Raw genomic sequence first — 17,282 nt, forward strand, 5'->3', positions numbered from 1 at the left:
CTATTGGCATAGTACGGGTTGCTTCTAGTATAGTGGTCTCTGCTGCTGCTGCTAGCATAGTGGTCTCTGCTGCTGCTGCTAGCATAGTGGTCTCTGCTGCAGCTGCTAGCATAGTGGTCTCTGCTGCTGCTGCAGCTAGCATTGTGGCCTCTGCTGTTGCTGCAGCTAGCATAGTGGTCTCTGCTTCTGCTGCTAGCATAATGGTCTCTGCTGCTGCTGCTAGCATAGTGGTCTCTGCTGCTGCTAACATAGTGGTCTCTGCTGCTGTTGCTGCTGGCATAATGGGCTCTGCTGCTGCTAGCATTGTGGGCTCTCCTGCTTCTGGCATAGTAGGCTCTGTTGCTTGCTGGCATAGTGGGCTTTGCTGCTTAGTAGTGTAGTGAGCTCTGCTTTTGCTTGCTGGCATAATAGGTGTTGCTGCTGTAGTAGATGCTCCTGGCATAGTCGTTGCATCATCTAAGGAGCCTGACATTTTGTAATGAGATACTTGCACTAGAGATGAGACTGTCTTATGGCTGAACTGTATCTGCCTTATGGGAATAGCTTATGACATCTGCCTGCTTATCATTGTGTTGCATGGAGGAGTGGCATGTTCCTTTAGGACTAAACAAAACGAATGCTAGCTTCATACTAATATATCTGTTTTTGCACATTGCTTGCATGAATTGGCCCAACAATGCTATCAAGGATACTTGCAGACACATGTACCAGCAGTTATTAGACAGCCCCCAGTGCTTGATAGTGTGAAGGGATCTGTGGTGGCTGCCCTCATGTGTGATGGTTGTCGAGCAAATGTATTGTTGTATGGCGTGTCAGCCGGCATGCACTTTGATAACTCTGCTAAGTGTTTTAAGTTATTTTAACCACTTGTTAATAATAAATACAGTATATCTTTTTGTATTACACATTATACCTGGTATTTTGATTATTGTGGCATCGTGGTTACTGCTGGCATAAGAAGTACTGCTGATGGTGGGTAAAGCTTGCATAGTGGGAGCGTCTGGCATAGTGAGTGGTGCTAATAATGGGTGCTGCAGGCATTTTGAGTACCACTGCTAGTGGGTGCTGCAGGCATTTTGAGTACCACTGCTAGTGGGTGCTGCTAGCATAGTGGGTGCCCCTGTCAGTGGCTGCTGTTAAAATTTCACCCCTGCCCATACCCCTCTTCATTTACCATGTTTACCTGTTCTGCCTTCCCATTGCAGTTACTATAGGACTACAAAAAATGGCTACCAGAGTCTGTGAATGGTGACTTTGGCGGCCATTTTGTTGTAATCTGATAGTAATTACTGTTGGACTATTCTGAGATTGCAGAGGGGTGTAGGGGGTGGCCTAGGAGAGGGAGGGAAGATAGAATTACCCCCCCCCCCACACACACACACACACCCTGCAGCCTCTGCCTTAACCCAATCCTGGACGTGGGGATCTGACTGTGCCTACCGAAGAATCCTCCAACCTTCTAGTGGCCCAGTCTGGCCCTGAGTGCAGCTCATAAGGGAGTTTATACAAACATGTCAATCTCTGCAACTGAGAACCTATACAGATCTAGGTAAATACTTGTACCTGGAGTGGATCATTAAAATGATTATGCCACGCATAGTGAATGGTGTGTATTATATAATGTTGTTTGGTTTGGTTTTGTTATTTGATCATGTTATTTGTAATTTTATGAAAGTCATCTTACTTTTCTTTTACTTCCTTCCAGCATGCAACTGTGACTACAAAGGTACAATTGACATTGGATGTGATAAGGAAACTGAAAAGTGTCTATGTCGCCCTGGTATTGTGGGAGCACGATGTGACTCTTGTGAAAGAGGCTATACTGACACATATCCCAACTGTAGACCATGCCACTCTTGTTTCCAATTTTATGATCATGAACGCAGTGCACTTGGCATACCAATGCAAGTGCTACAAAACTTAAGTGCAGGAAAGGGCGATCAATCTGTAATAGACTTCAGATCCCGCTTGGCCATTTATGAAGCTGAACTTCAGCATGTTCAGAGCCTGTCCAATTGGTCTGCTGTTTTGGAATCTGTGCTTTTAACAATAGAAGATCAACTGGGAAAAATAAGGTAAGTACATCTAAGATTACACAGTTACAATAAATTATTTAACCCGTAAGTGTATGTGACAGGGGTGCTCATCCGGATTCCAGATATCCGGGTAACCCGGATATCCGAACATTTTTACACTATCCGGATCGGATTCCGGATTTCTTTAGAAATCCAGATCGCTATTTGCGGATATTTGGCCACATAACCCAGATATCCGGATCCAAAATACTGAAACTAAGGAGATTAAGTCCTGGAGCCAATCAGAGGGCTCCCAGCAGAAGCCCTAGCAACCAATCACAGAGGGGGAGAGGGGAACCCTGGCCAGCCTCACCTGACCTCATTAAGCCAATCAGAGGGCTCCCAGCCTAAACCCTGGCACCCAATCACAGAAAGGAACACTGGCCAGCCCCCCTGTATAATAAGGAGGGCTGCCATGATGAGACATATCGTCTTAGCTTGCTGAATGCTCACTGAGAGACATGCTTCAGTGCTGGTGGCCTAGCAAGGGGGCTGTACACAGTTATAAATCTAAAGCTGTTCAGTGATTAATACCTTCACTACTATCACTACACTATTGTTAAATCGTTAATTAGCTTGATTGATGTCATTGTATGACAGTCAGTGTGTGCTGCTATGTGTCTGTGTGTGTGCTGTGCACAGAACAGGCCAGCTGCTGCCTGCTGGCCAGCTATTAGCCTAAGGTATAGGTTAGGTTAGGGATTAGGTAATAGGAGGATTACTGTGTTATTGTGTAGTTAGTACTGTAGTACTGCAGTCAGTGTGCTAGTAGTTGTTAGAGTAGTAGCACTACTGTGTTAGCTTTCTACAGAACTGCTGTGCTGTGAGCAGTGCCAGTGTGACAGTTAGTGTGCACTAGTGTCTTCTCCTCTGCTGTCTGACTGTCACTCGGCACGTGGCACTTGCAAGTGCCACGTGACACTTGGCAAGTGCCACGTGACACTTGGCAAGTGCCACGTGACACTTGGAAAGTGCCCCTTTAAAAAATAATGATGCTACATGCCTCATTTACCCTTCAGGGCTCGTTTCCACTATCGCGAATCCGCATGCGTTCAACGCATGTGGATTCGCACATGTAATGCAAGTGGATGTGCCTGTTTCCACTGTAGCGTTGTTGAGGTGCGTTTTTTTCAGCTGTGAAAAAACGCACAAAAGAGCTGCAGAATTCGCCTGCGAGTGGAATGCATGCGAATTGCATGCAATGTATTTAATAGGGAAATCGCATGCGGTTTCCCCATGCGTTTTTTGCCACGAATTCGCATAGGTACCAATGTAAATTCACACAGGCAGTGACATGGTTAAAATCGCATATACCCTCACCTATGCAAATTTGCGGCAAAAAACGCATGGGGAATAGCATCCGCATGCGATTTCATCAGCGGTGGAATCCAGGCGATTCTGCACCGCAATAGTGGAAATGAGCCCTAAAAACGTTCTTAAAGCAAGTTAAAGTGCACTTCTGATTTTTCTATCCGGATATCCGAATCTGCCCGGATAATGCATTTGGATATCCGCATGAACGCGTATATCTGAATGTTCGGATTCGGATATCCGATCCGGATATCTGGGTATCCGGATCAATTCGGATTTTAAAAAGTGGTATCCGAGCACCCCTGTGTTGACCTTGCACGTAAATTAACTAACAATTTTATTTTATTTTTTGCTTTCGAGGATTTTGTGAATTACTTTTGCACAGTTGTGAGCAATGCTCAGCAAGTTAACATATGTCTTAAATACTGTAGACTAGAAATGAAATTCTTATTATAGTATTTAGTAGGGAAAATCCTACAGAAGGAGCGAACAAAGTTGTTTGTGTGTGGTTTGGTGCAGCGTCTAGGTCCATTAACAGCTTCAATACTGGAGAGACAAAAATTGTTGGCGAGCACACCTAGTATGTGTGGTGTACAGTGGACCAGCTGGCTGTAGCCTACAGCCATAGCATATTACTATTACATAGCTAAACATATCCTTTTCATATATACAGGGGTTGATAGTAAATGTTTTAAATACATTGCTTTTAATTTCTTATAAGTATTTACATGTTGGCAAAAACAGGTATGCATAAATGACACTATAAAGCTGTAAACCTTTATTTAAAGTAAAAATTAAGTCTATTTTAATGATATTGAGCACAATGCTATTTTGATACGAAATTGCTCAATAAATTTCCAAATTAAAATAATAATGATAATTTCTATCTCTCATGGGGCCCAGCACCGTCCCAGCACCGTGTGCCCCGCCCATCCATGGTAGCAGGAAAAAAGGGCGCCAGCGGCTAATGGACGATTTGGGTGCTGCCATAGACTCTAATGCATTCATGGCTAATATGGTGCCCAAAGCAGAGAAAAGGGCGCAGGATAAATATAGTTTTCAACATAAGAACATTAAAGTTTTTGAAATAGGTTATTGTTTTAGAAACTTGCAACATTATAGTTTTTCAAACACATATGTCTGTCAAGACTTAACCTTGCATGTACTAAATCATATAAATTGCCTTGTGCTAGTCCGGTCACTGGTACTGTACCTCACTAGGCACATGTACTAAGTGCTGGGTGTGAATTTCAACACCATAAAATGTAAAGTATCTACACATCTTATGAGATACAGGGAATACCATATGCAGTGAGAGTTCTTTGCTGATCCCCTCCAGCAAGATATACACGTATAATTGTTCGGTGCCTTGTGGAGTGTAGCTATCCCCACTGCAATGGTGAGCTCAGGACTACTGCTAATTGTTAGAATTTAAGTAGGCCTCAGTTACTTGGCCTGAGTTTAGATAAAAGGCTTGTCCGCAGAGTATGTCTTTAACATAAATAGAGTGTCTTGTGATGCAGGCAGAGGCATCTCAGTGTCTGCTTGAATAAACGCAGATACTGAATAAGCAGATACTGAGAACATCGGAGAAGAGAGACGGGACGGGCGGACAGAGGGCACTCTCTCTCTGATTCCTGCTATGCTTCCTACTTTAATGCTGACTGGAACCTCTAAGTATTTCATTCCTTGCTGTAATCTGATATAATGTATGCTGTACATAGGTAGTCTAGAGTAACATAGTCTAGAAAGAAGGTAACTGACTAACCCTCAGGAGGAGGGTTAGCCACGAGCTGCAACGCCAAGACCTTAAACATGAGGATCTGCTTTGCTAGGATATAATGAACTATATCTGTATATATGTTTCCTGAATAAATAACGTGAATACTGAAGAAGCCTGAGAAAGTCTATCTCCTGCTTGCTGGGATGAGTCGTGTGTGCAACTCTTGCTGGTGAGTTTGCTGGTGCCGGAAAAAAGGTGATTTAGAACAGTTTATAACAATCGTGCCGATTAAACCTTCACTGTCTAGCAAAACAGGCAGACAGGGGCCAGGGGCCCAAGTTTTCAAGATATTCCACAACGATACAAGCAGAATAGACGCGGACTGGAAAGCTTATCAAGCTGATAAGTGGTGTGGGGAGTGTGCGTGAGTCGGCACACGGGCTGCAATTCGAGGAAATCAGCGGCGAAACTCTTGGACGTTAAACTTTAGCTGCAGGTGCACAGCAGTTACAAGCCTAAAACAGGATCGCAGGTGCTGGAACGCTCCGAGGGAGGTTGATCGCAACTGCCGCTGGAGAAGCCGATCCACTGAGCCAGAGAGATTACGCTCAGGAGTTCCAGGGGGTCCAATCAGAAGTTTCGCGGGGAAAAGTTGCGAAAGCTGATGAATTGCCAAGAGTCCGCGGATCAGGCATGTATGATTTACGTTGTTATATTGCATTATCTGTGTTGCAGCTTGGAGTCTGCGTATTTCTTTACCTTCGGTGTAAAGCATATATAGTACTGGCTTTAATGTTTCTGTAATGTATGTTACGGTGTCGAGTGTGGTTACATCCACATTTGTCACAGGCATGTTTTTTTTTCCGCTGTACAGTTGTTAACGGTGGGATTTGCTGGGTTTGTTTTGTTTTTTCTCTCTCTCGCTTTCCCAGAGAAGCTGTCTGCGTAGGGGTGAGGACAGCTTGGAGTGATGCCAGCGATGCTGCAGTCTAGCGTAGAGCGCCCCGCAGAAGAGGAGGAGGGGCGGCTTTCGAGTAGTAGAGGGGGGAGAGAGGAAAGCGATTGAGAGACATTTGTAAGCTGTGAGGTTTAGAAGTGTGTAGGGTTTAAAGCATGTGTTAACTGTTGGCAGTATGGGTTTTTTTTTTCTTTTTTCGGTGAGCTGGGTAGACAGGAATGCACAGCCCACGTCTCTGGGTCGCTTTGAAGTTATGAAAAAGCTTATAGCCACAGCTGAGATGGTGGGTGAACGGCTACTGTACTCTGCCGGTTTTCTCGGTCGGAATGTTTTTTTTCCTCTGTGCGTTTTTCTAAGGGACTTCACGAGCATAGTGGAAAGCGTAGAGAGAAAAGCAAGCTTCTCTCGTTCCAGTCAGTGCTGCTAAAATTTTTCTAAATGTCTGCATATGTTTAATGTTGTTTGGTCAGCTCCGGCTGATAAATGTTCGTCTCAGAAGAAGTTTCTAGCTGGGATGGTAACAGTTAAAGTGGTTTGGAGTTGTACAGAGTGCTCTGGTAGTTCTGAGTTGTGTCTGGGATAAGCAGATGGTTGTGTAGAGAGAGAGATTTCCACGTCACTGGGTGATACTAAGGTATATAGCATTTAGGATTGCAGCTGAGACGGGGTTTTCCTTAGGTTTTCCTTAGGTTTTTGCAGGCATCCAAGAGTGTATGTAGTGGAATGCTGCTTTTCTGCACTGTGTATCGAGGCTATGTGTAATTATGCATAAAATGTTTGTTCTGTTTGAGTTTGTTTTTTCTCCTAAGGTTTATAGGATTGAGAGGTTGCTATGGGAGCAGCCATCTTAGCTGGCAGTCCAGGACTCAAAATGGCGGCAGTGGGGAGGGCCCGCCCCCAAGAGTCATGGCCCCCACACGTCATGGCAGGGGGGGGGAGGGGCTGGGGGGATCCACGTCACGTCAGGCTGTTCTCGCGGCTCTGGGCAGAGCAGCTGAAAGGAAGGGGGGTAGAAATACAGAGACATTCTACTGAGTATCTCGGATCCCTAAGTATTTCCCCAGAGCCTTTCCCTGGGTCCAGGGAAAGGAATGCAAGAATACGTGCACCAAGCTGTTGCTGTGTGAGACTAGCATGGTCACGGATAGGAAGTGTTTCCCAGCTAGGTGCAGGGAGACACGTAGCAGCGCAGAGCAGAGGAAAGTGTCTGTACTGAGTTTCTTATGGGATTATTCCTTTAAGTGAGGCACCTTAACGGGTGGTGCAGCATGAGTTCCCAATAGAGTAAAGGGGGGACAGTGCATCAGGGGGTGCCAGAGTTGGAAAAAAGGGAGTTGACCAATCCAGGTATCCGTCACTGCGGCTGCAGAGCGGTGATGTTTTTTTCCGGTTTTTGTCGTGGACAGGTCCAGAGTTTGACTAAGAGGTCTATGCTGGGCTGGGGCTGTTTTTTGTGCGTTTTTCTCATCCACTGATTGGTCAAACATGTTTTTTCCAGCTCCTACCAAGTGTAGCACAAACAACAAGAACTGATCGCAGTTCATGGGGCAATTATACAAATGAAAGAATTGCCATTTACAGAGTGACAGTGTATCAGTACAGGTTTGCCATACGACTACCTACCAAGTGGGCATTCAGGGATCTGCATACAGGCATTTGACGCTGGAATGCTTAGCCCTGCACCCTGTGTAGTGTAAGTGCAAAGTGCTCCTTCCTACAGGGAGGCAGCCATTTTTTTTGTAGTATGGGGGTAGTAGCACGGCAAACATTGGTCAGAGGGTACAACACACAGAACTTCTAGCAGAGCTGGTATCGCAATGAGGTTCTAGATAAGTAAATGCGATAATGAGTAAGAGCATTGCAGGCTCACCTGCAAAGCAACAACAGGTGTAGCATCCGTAATCTGTGCATGCGACGGCTGCGCATGTACAGATAGGGGGGGATGTGGAGGGAGCTTGCAATGAGGTGAGAGCTTCCAAAGGTGAAGTCCGCGGGAGCATATTTTACACAGGTAAGTACTTCGGATAGTACTTAGGTAGGGGAGAGAGGTTTAACTCCAATCTACCAAAAAGAGTAAACAGAGTTCATGAGAACCATAAAGCAATGAGATCAATTACGGTATATATTGATCAATTTAAAGTGTACGGAGTACAAGCCGCAGGGCAAATCCCAAATCATTAATAAGAATTGATTTGTTTGTATTTCGATTTCAGGAGTTTGGCAATATGGACTCAAGACAGCTGCAGTGCTGGCAGCAAAGATGGAGATGTCAGTCGGATAAGCGAAAGGCTCCAGATGCCAATCTGAGTTTGGAGAACAGCGAGATTCCTGAAATTGGAAAGAGACTAAAACACGAGATTCCTGAAATTGGAAAGAGACTAAAAACCGAGGTTCCTGAGATCGGAAAACGACTAAAAAAACTGACTGAGCAAAGCATAGTGCAAATTGCTAATGTTTTTCTTTCCCAAGGAGGTGCTTTTATAATGAAGAGTACCGTGCTGATGGTGATCCTAGGCTGCCATTTCGTCCTAGGAGAACGAAGAGAGGACATTCTCATGAATAATAAGGGGTTAATGAGAATGCAAGGCCCAAGCATGTTAATGTTTGGTGACAAAGGTACTAATCCTTTCACACCTCCCTCCGCTTGGCACAGATGGACCAAGCAGGGATGGAGGAAAAGAGCACTTGTGCCAGGTGAAAACAAATTTCATGGCACAAGGTGGGTGACAGGTCTGAAGGGTCAGAGGTGTGGGCAGTATGAATTGAATGGCAGTGTAAATCTGCTATTGAATGTCACACTCCCAGAATCGATGCACCGATCCAAAGGCTGGTAACAAGGTACACTGCAGTACAATGGGTACATGCAAAAGGTGGAGTGTGTGATTCGGTAGTACCTTGTCTTGGTTATCCAGAGTGAGATGGTTCCAGATTGGAGAGGAACGAGCAGGAGGCGTCAATTCTCCTGCCGGAGAGACGCAGGGGACAACATCACACTCTGGGGCGCCAACAGGGGGTGTCTCTGAACCAACTATACACATGTAAAGGCTAGAAAGCCGAGGGGTGGTGGTTCTCGAAACAAGAAGTAAAAATCGAGATCGAGCTACATTTCCAGGTGACAAAGAGGGTGGGGAGAGCGATCCCGGGGGAGGGAAAGCCAACACAGGGAACCCCATTCTCACTACACGGGTCACAACAGGGGACGATATTACACAGTCCATATGCAGCCGCTTATCCTCATGCTAGTTGGGTAAGTGAAGAGGTACTCTTAATTGAAAGATTGCAGAGAGTACAGTCCTCCCGACCTCAGGTACATATTGTGCCTCAGGACATAAGGGGGAAGAGGTCCAATCAGGACAGTTGGGGACATATTTTGTCAGGGAGAGGCTAAAAGATCCTGTACAACGGAGTTTGGACAAGGGGAGGTATATCGATTTTTCTGGAGAAGGATCTTTTGCATGGAAGCTTCGAGATGGTTGGGTGAACAAATGGAAACGGTGCAACATTCCTTTAGGCACCGCCACTTCCTTAGTTCCCACCTCAACACATGTCTTACACCATGACCTGAGAGGTCAACCTTTTTTGGTGCTAGACGGGGGAGGTGAAACGAGTAGAGTTGTCCTCATGCGGGCAATTCTCCCAGAGGTACCTGTGTTTGCCGGGGCAAGTCAAATTTAGTGAAGAAGCCTGCTGGCTCAATAACACAGAATGCGAGGCTACCATTCAAAAGATCCACCCTGAAGCCAAACCGATAGTTCCGGTGGCTGAAGGAAAGGTTTGTTTTTTAATATAGTGTCTAATGACACATTTAAGGTACATTGGCATAATTGTTCCGAGAAGGGGGATCTGTCCAGGGGAACATATGGTGTGAGCGGAGATCCCATATGGATCAAGTCATCCAGGTTTGATGCCGTTATTTCTCAAATTGTTAAGAGAACTCTAAAGTTCAAAGTTTCACGTGAAGTTCCCATCCTGAAAGAGAACACGACATGGGACAAAGGGGAACAGGGTTTGAGCCAAGACGACCACACTTTGTTACAACGGTTAAACAAACAGTACACTAAGTTAGAGGTAAGATTTCACCATGATCCAGGTGATCTTAACGAGGTAGAACACAAAAATAAGCAGGTGAGTTCCAGTCTGACCTGGTGGAAAAGGTTTCCGGTGATGTTCCAGGGACACTCGGACTGGGCCTCTGCAGTTCAAAAGTTCTTCCTACACCCACTGGGGATGACAACTTTAGGCATCATTATCCAGGTGAGGTTGTGTGTTAAATTACGCAAAACAAATTAACCTGGTCAAGAGATTGGTGCCTCATAAACAATCTCATGAACCAATATTTCCAAATTAAGGGATATACAGGGTTATGGGTATAGGTGTAGCAGTACCTGTTATGGAGCTGATTGTATAATGGCGCTCTTTTAGAAGGCACCTGGCACTGCTCCGTTGTGTAACAGACAAACGAGTTTCACTTTTCTGTGGCCATGCAAGTTTGTGAGTGATACGCAAGTGACGCAAATGCTGAGCATGTGGTATAGAGGGACTTAGAAGTAGGGCATCCCCAGAGAGCCTGGTTACAGGAAGACCAAGAGGTCTTGCCCTTTCTCCCCGGGATAACCACCTAGAGCAGAGAAGTTGTGTGAGCACGAACATCGAAAAGTGAAACATAAAGAAACGAAACCAGGTACTGTGGGGTTCAGAAGCTGGGATCTGCGGATCAAGCCATTTTAGGGGGGATTGTTAGAATTTAAGTAGGCCTCAGTTACTTGGCGTGAGTTTAGATAAAAGGCTTGTCCGCAGAGTATGTCTTTAACATAAATAGAGTGTCTTGTGATGCAGGCAGAGGCATCTCCGTGTCTGCTTGAATAAACAAGCAGATACTGAGAACATCGGAGAACATGTTCCTGAAAGAAGGTCACAGGCCTACACTGACCTCAACATGTACACCCCAGGAACAGTAAACATAGGCCATGTTTTCTAAATACCAAATTCTTGTAAGTATGTCAAGAGCCTCATTAAATATTAATGGAGTAGGTGTGTATTATGACACCATGAGGGGGCTAAGCCAATAGTCGTGGCGAAGATGATGTCACATTTAACTCTTTCCTATCCGCTATTAAAGATGTGGGACGGGCGGACAGAGGGCACTCTCTCTCTGATTCCTGCTATGCTTCCTACTTTAATGCTGACTGGAACCTCTAAGTATTTCATTCCTTGCTGTAATCTGATATAATGTATGCTGTACATAGGTAGTCTAGAGTAACGTAGTCTAGAAAGAAGGTAACTGACTAACCCTCAGGAGGAGGGTTAGCCACGAGCTGCAACGCCAAGACCTTAAACGTGAGGATCTGCTTTGCTAGGATATGATGAACTATATCTGTATATATGTTTCCTGAATAAATAACGTGAATACTGAAGAAGCCTGAGAAAGTCTATCTCCTGCTTGCTGGGATGAGTCGTGTGTGCAACTCTTGCTGATGAGTTTGCTGGTGCCGGAAAAAAGGTGATTTAGAACAGTTTATAACACTAATTACCTGGGAGTGCAGCACGACAGGCAACATTAAGAGGTATATGCAGGTGTGAGAGCACACATGATCATGCGGAAGGCATAAAGTCAGTGTGACTATAATGCCAATGATGCCTCACACTCAGCCAGTCAGTTATACCCCAAATATAACACCTTCCTAGAAGGTAAATTGGTTGCTGGAGTTAAGAATATAAGGTGTGAAGTGACCAGATAAATGCTGAGCTATATACACATATGTACAGTGACATTTCGACTAGTGCTAGTTTCACTCATAAAACAGAGCTTCATCAGGAAAAGTGACACAGGTGTACAAAAAAACATAGGATATAGCAATCCCCCAACCACCAAATCCCCCAGCTACAAAGCAGTCCAAGACAGAGATGAAGTGCTCGCTCAAGCCTTTAAATAAGGCACCTTATCCAAATGCAGACTGCCCACTCACAGGTCCAAGACTACTCACCGCCCAGTCAGAGTATTAACCCCATGCTTACCACCGCTGCAGCCTGTTAGCCTTTCTGCTAGAGGGGCTGATAAATCTATGCCCCATCCCCGGAATGGCTAAACAGTGATGTCTGTGCATGGAGAGAGAATTGCCAAGGGTGTGACATCAGTCCACTGACGTCACATCCACTGTCGTGCGTACACATTGTTACCATGAAGCTAGTTTGCTGGATGCTGATTGGTGCATGGATTCCAAAACACCAGTGCTCACTATACCAGCCTGAAAAGCACCCAGCAAAAGTGTATTACGCTCCATATGCGCTCTATAAACATCACGACCCCTAGGGATGTGAGACATTGCAGTTTGCAAACAAATCAAGGGCATGTAAATGGGTGCGGGAATGAGAGAGACACAGGGAGGGGTGGGTGTTGGGGGGGGGGGTGGGGAATAAACCATACTTAGGACAATGAACGTGAGCAGAGTGGGCCAGATTTATTACTGACAGTTTTTTCTTCTTAAACTGTCCTTACCAGCAGGGGGAACTGTTCTGCACATTGTTAAGACGCTTTCCAATGCTTTCTTAAAGGGACACTTAAGTCAAACAAAAAAAAATGAGTTTTACTCACCTGGGGCTTCCAATAGCCCCCTGCAGCTGTCCGGTGCCCTCGCCGTCTCCCTCCGATCCTCCTGGCCCCGCCGGCAGCCACTTCCTGTTTCGGTGACAGGAGCTGACAGGCTGGGGCCGCGAGTGATTCTTCGCATTCCTGGCCACAATAGCGCCATCTATGCTGCTATAGCATATATCATATACCATATAGCAGCATAGAGGGTGCTAATGTGTCTGGGAACGCGAAGAATCACTCGCGTCCCCAGCCTGTCAGCTCCTGTCACCGAAACAGGAAGTGGCTGCCGGTGGGGCCAGAAGGATCGGAGGGAGACGGCGAGGGCACCGGACAGCTGCAGGGGGCTATTGGAAGCCCTAGGTGAGTAAAACTCATTTTTTTTGTTTGACTGAAGTTTCCTTTTAAGTGAAGGGAGATTGCGGCAGTTCTGAGAGTTTTCCTTAGATTAAGAACAGCGCACAACTGTCCCTGATTAAGAAGTGGCTAATATCACTTCCCTAAGGGATCTAAGCAGCTCCTGGCTTCAAATAGGTGAAAGGGCTGTCATTGTTCAGAAGCTCACTCCCCTGCTATTTTACCACTGCTATTATCCAGGCTAGGTGTAAAAATTTTCAACTGTGACTGATGTTTTCTGTTTGAAGTACAATGGGGGTGTGTTTGTGGTTAATTAAGTCTAATGAAGTGATTTCTTATCTGCCTTCCACCATCTCCTGCTCAGAGTCCTCAGGTCCTTTAGGGATGGACAAAGTGGAGGTCCTTTAGGGATGGACAAAGTGGCTATTTTAACCCTTAGATGTAAAAAAAATGAGGTAAAATGAAAGTTAGTTTTTTTATAATAAACCACATTTTTAGAATGCATTTTTAATTTGCTATAGAGCTGCCCTGGGTGTTAAAAATGATGCTCGGTTCACTTTAACCCTGCAAAGCAGGTTTACACTGACACCTCATAGCTTCCTTTTTAATTTACTGCCATCTACCCAACCTCATTTGTTACTGAGGTGAACTCCCCTTCACCCTGGTGATGTTTATTTGTTTGAGAGAAGGAGGGAAATTGTGGACGAGTATGTGGAGAATTGACTGCTTAGAGCATGTTACAAATGTGTGTAAAAGACAGAGCAGACATTGGGATTATTTATGTAGAGACAAAAGAAGACAAACGAGAGCCCCAATGGTGTGATATCGTTATAGCTTTGCATGACCAATGATAGGAGGAATGATACTCACAAATATAGGTTGCCAGTTCCAGGCAACCACTAATTGCACAGGCGGGGATCTTAGGCCTGTCCCTGCTCAGGCTAAAAGGTTGCTCTCCGTAGAAAGAAAAGAGGTGTTCACACCCATCCAGCCAGTGGATACAAATATGTTTAGAGTAATACAGAGGCACCCAAAGATTAAAACACTATATTCAATCTTAAAATCTTAAAATGGGGGGTACTGGATGACTTACCTCCCCAAAGACGACAATTCGCACTTGTTCAAAATAATACAATTTATTCTTACTCCACAATTAACTGCAACGCGTTTCACGGGTCTATCGCCCGCTTCCTCAGGCAACGTAAAAAGGAGGGAGTACTAAAAGCAGAAACATATACATACAGAGTTCATAAAAACTTTCCATTTCCTCAAATTAAATCATATTGCAATGCCAGAACATATCTCTATATACTTCACACTGTAATCCAAATCCTGAGTGCTCAATAATAATACAGTCATTAGTGTCATTACCTAAATTATATACCATGGCTATCTCATACCATAAGTCACGCCACGAATACAATGTCATTCTAAAGGTGTGCATATACCTCCATATGATTTCTACACCTCTAGTACATTTGATCTCTTATTGAACATTCACCATACTGTATTGCTGGACTATACTTATATCTATATAGTGGCTGACTACTGTTTAGTGTCTATATATATAGAGAGATGTTTAAATAATGGCTTACCACAAACAATGCAGGAGCGGGTTCGGCGCCTCTGTAGCTTTTCTGCACGCCACCTCGCTCCTTAAATTCATTATAGGACTGCGGGGATGATTCATACGTCGCGCGTATTCCCAAGCCCAAATCGTCATTCCGGCGGAGGTGACGCTTGGGTCTCAAGCACGTCATCATCTGTTTTCCAGGCTCCCCCGTCATGACACCACTCTGCGCTCCAGGAGCCGGAGCGCAGACAAATACCGGCCCCCTGCAGTGGGAGTTGACACAGTGTCAGATGACGCAAATGTCCCGGTCATGTTGTCCCGCGTTTCCATGGTGATACTCCTCATGTTTAATCTCTGCCCCCCAGAGTCCAGTGTTGTCACCCGGAGCGCAGGATCATAGTGGCCATATGCAGGGGGTTACTTTACATTAATCATTCACTCCTTTCTCTCCCTCTACCTATATTTATTGATTAAGCTTATAAACTTCTATTCTAAAGGAGGGGGTAGACTTAAATTTGTAATAATGATCAGGGTGAAAATGATCAAACAGACAAATTGTAATAATGATCAAGGTGAACGGACCTGCGTGTTTGTGTTAAATATGTATAATAGGGGGGCATGATTTCGCTCTCTTTTATGGGGGGGGGGGAGCATCTCAGTACAGTCCAATGGTATTGTCATCAGTCAAACCAGGTGTACCTTTACCTATACTGTGTGTATCTACTTCTGTTTGCGCAAACTAGCCATAATTTCAGCAATTGTATACAAGTATATGAATAATGCACGACATAAACATATCTATTATTCAAACCACTTCTGCATGTTCATATTAAAATTAATCCACATGAGGACAAGGAAAACAAACAAAGGGGGGAGGGGGAAGAGGGGGAATGGGTGAAGAGTAAAAAAGAAAGGGGGGGGGGGGTGAGGGGGGGGGGTTTGTTTCAGGTGGAAAAGTAAGGACGACGAAGGGGTGGGAGGGTAAGGGGAGGGAGGGTCGATGTGGGAGGGACATATGGAATAATCAACCGGACTAAAAAAATCAGCAATTATATTAATAATAAAAACAAACATAAAATCAAAAGTTTTTATAAGTATATAAAAAAGAGCGACTATGAGCACGTTCCTCTCTCAAGGGATGATGCAGCGGACCAGCGGCATTTAGAAAGGTTTTTCCAGTACCTCATTTAAACCATTAGGCACTAGAGTTTTCAGAGTTTGAATCCAGAATATTTCTCTATTTTTTAATTGGTTTATTGCATTATGTCCCATTGGGTTAATTGTCTCTAAGGCTTGAAACGACACTAATGCCGGATCACTGTTGTGGGTATGTAAAAAGTGTCTGGATAGGCCATGTGTAATTAATCCCTTAGAGATATTTCGCTTGTGCTGGCCAATTCTTTCGCGGAACATCTGGGTGGTGCGTCCCACATATTGTAAACCACATGGGCAGGAAGCTACATAAATTACACATCTGGACTCACAGCTGATGTGTTATTCTGTATTTGATGTTGTTGGTGTGTGATGTGACCTGATTAGTTTCTGCTAGAAATTTACAGGCTAGACAGCGTTTCTTATGACACCTATGGACCCCTGCGGGTTGTATGGGTCTGCTGGACATGGAGGTGTTTTTTATTTTGCTGGGGGCCAAAAGACTCTTTAGATTTGGTGCTCTCCTGAAAGTAACCATAGGTCTTTCTGGAATGTTCCCCTTCAAGTATGGATCTTGTTTCAAGATCTCCCACCTATTATTCAAGATATTTTTGATGTTCTTGTGCTGTACACTATATTTGGTTATACATCTTACTGTGTTCTCTGAGTTTTCAGGTTTTTCTATATGGGTCTTCTGTTCGTTATTTTCAAATCTAGCTTTCGTTCTTGCGTCTTCTATCAAGGTTTTAGGGTACTTCCTTTCACGGAACTTATTTGTTAAGATTTTGGCCTGTATATCGTAATCCCTTACATTCGTACAATTTTTGAAAATTCGCTTAAACTGGTTGTACGGTGTGTTGAGTGTCCATGGCTTATGATGAAAGCTTTTAAAGTGTATGTATCCATTGGCGTCTACTTGGGATTATTTAAGAATGGAAGTTTAGGAGAGTAATTACAGCCTGGGCTGCTAGTGTCCCAGATGGGTAAATAAACAAGTCATACACTGTTGTATTAGTTTGTCTGAGACTACTGTTCTAGCTCCTCCTCACTTAGAACAGTTTAGGAAGGAAACAGCACCATCTAGTGGCTTCCTAAGGAGCCTGAGAGAGTTCTGCATGGAGTTCTACAAGCCTATCAGCATTTTGTCTCAGACACTCTTGATAAATCTGGCCCAGTGACTGTTGTTAACCTCCTTAGCGGTATGCCCGACACTGTGTCGGGCATACAACTCTCTGGCCCCAGGAGTCCCCCATAATAAAATAATTTTCTCACATGGCGTTAAAACCTTTAGCTAGCACTAGGCTAGCTAGTAAAGGTGTCTGGCACCCCCGGATCCCCTGTGATCCCTCCCCGATCCCCCCCCTCCCCCCCCCGTTTATACATTACACAGCCTGAATCCAGTGATCGCGCAGCCTCCCTGCACAGCTACGGTTACCCTATGGGGAGGATCGGGTTTGTGCATGATGTCATGATGTCGGTGATGTCATGTGCGATCCTCCCCATGGTGAAGACCGTAGTTGTGCAGGGAGGCTGCGCCGATTGCTGGA

General features: G+C 44.8%; 1 protein-coding gene across 1 annotated transcript in view; it reads left to right on the forward strand.

Moving 5' to 3' along the window:
* LAMB3 (laminin subunit beta 3) overlaps positions 1-17,282 on the forward strand; it is a 2,309,994-nt gene that overhangs the window by 1,604,961 nt on the left and 687,751 nt on the right. Inside the window, exon 14 of the mRNA XM_068269757.1 lies at positions 1,706-2,075. Within this exon, the coding sequence (XP_068125858.1) occupies positions 1,706-2,075 (370 nt within the window). The remainder of the gene's footprint in view (positions 1-1,705; positions 2,076-17,282) is intronic.

This window comes from Hyperolius riggenbachi, chromosome 2, assembly GCF_040937935.1.
Source record: "Hyperolius riggenbachi isolate aHypRig1 chromosome 2, aHypRig1.pri, whole genome shotgun sequence".
Classification (NCBI taxonomy): Eukaryota; Metazoa; Chordata; class Amphibia; order Anura; family Hyperoliidae; genus Hyperolius; species Hyperolius riggenbachi.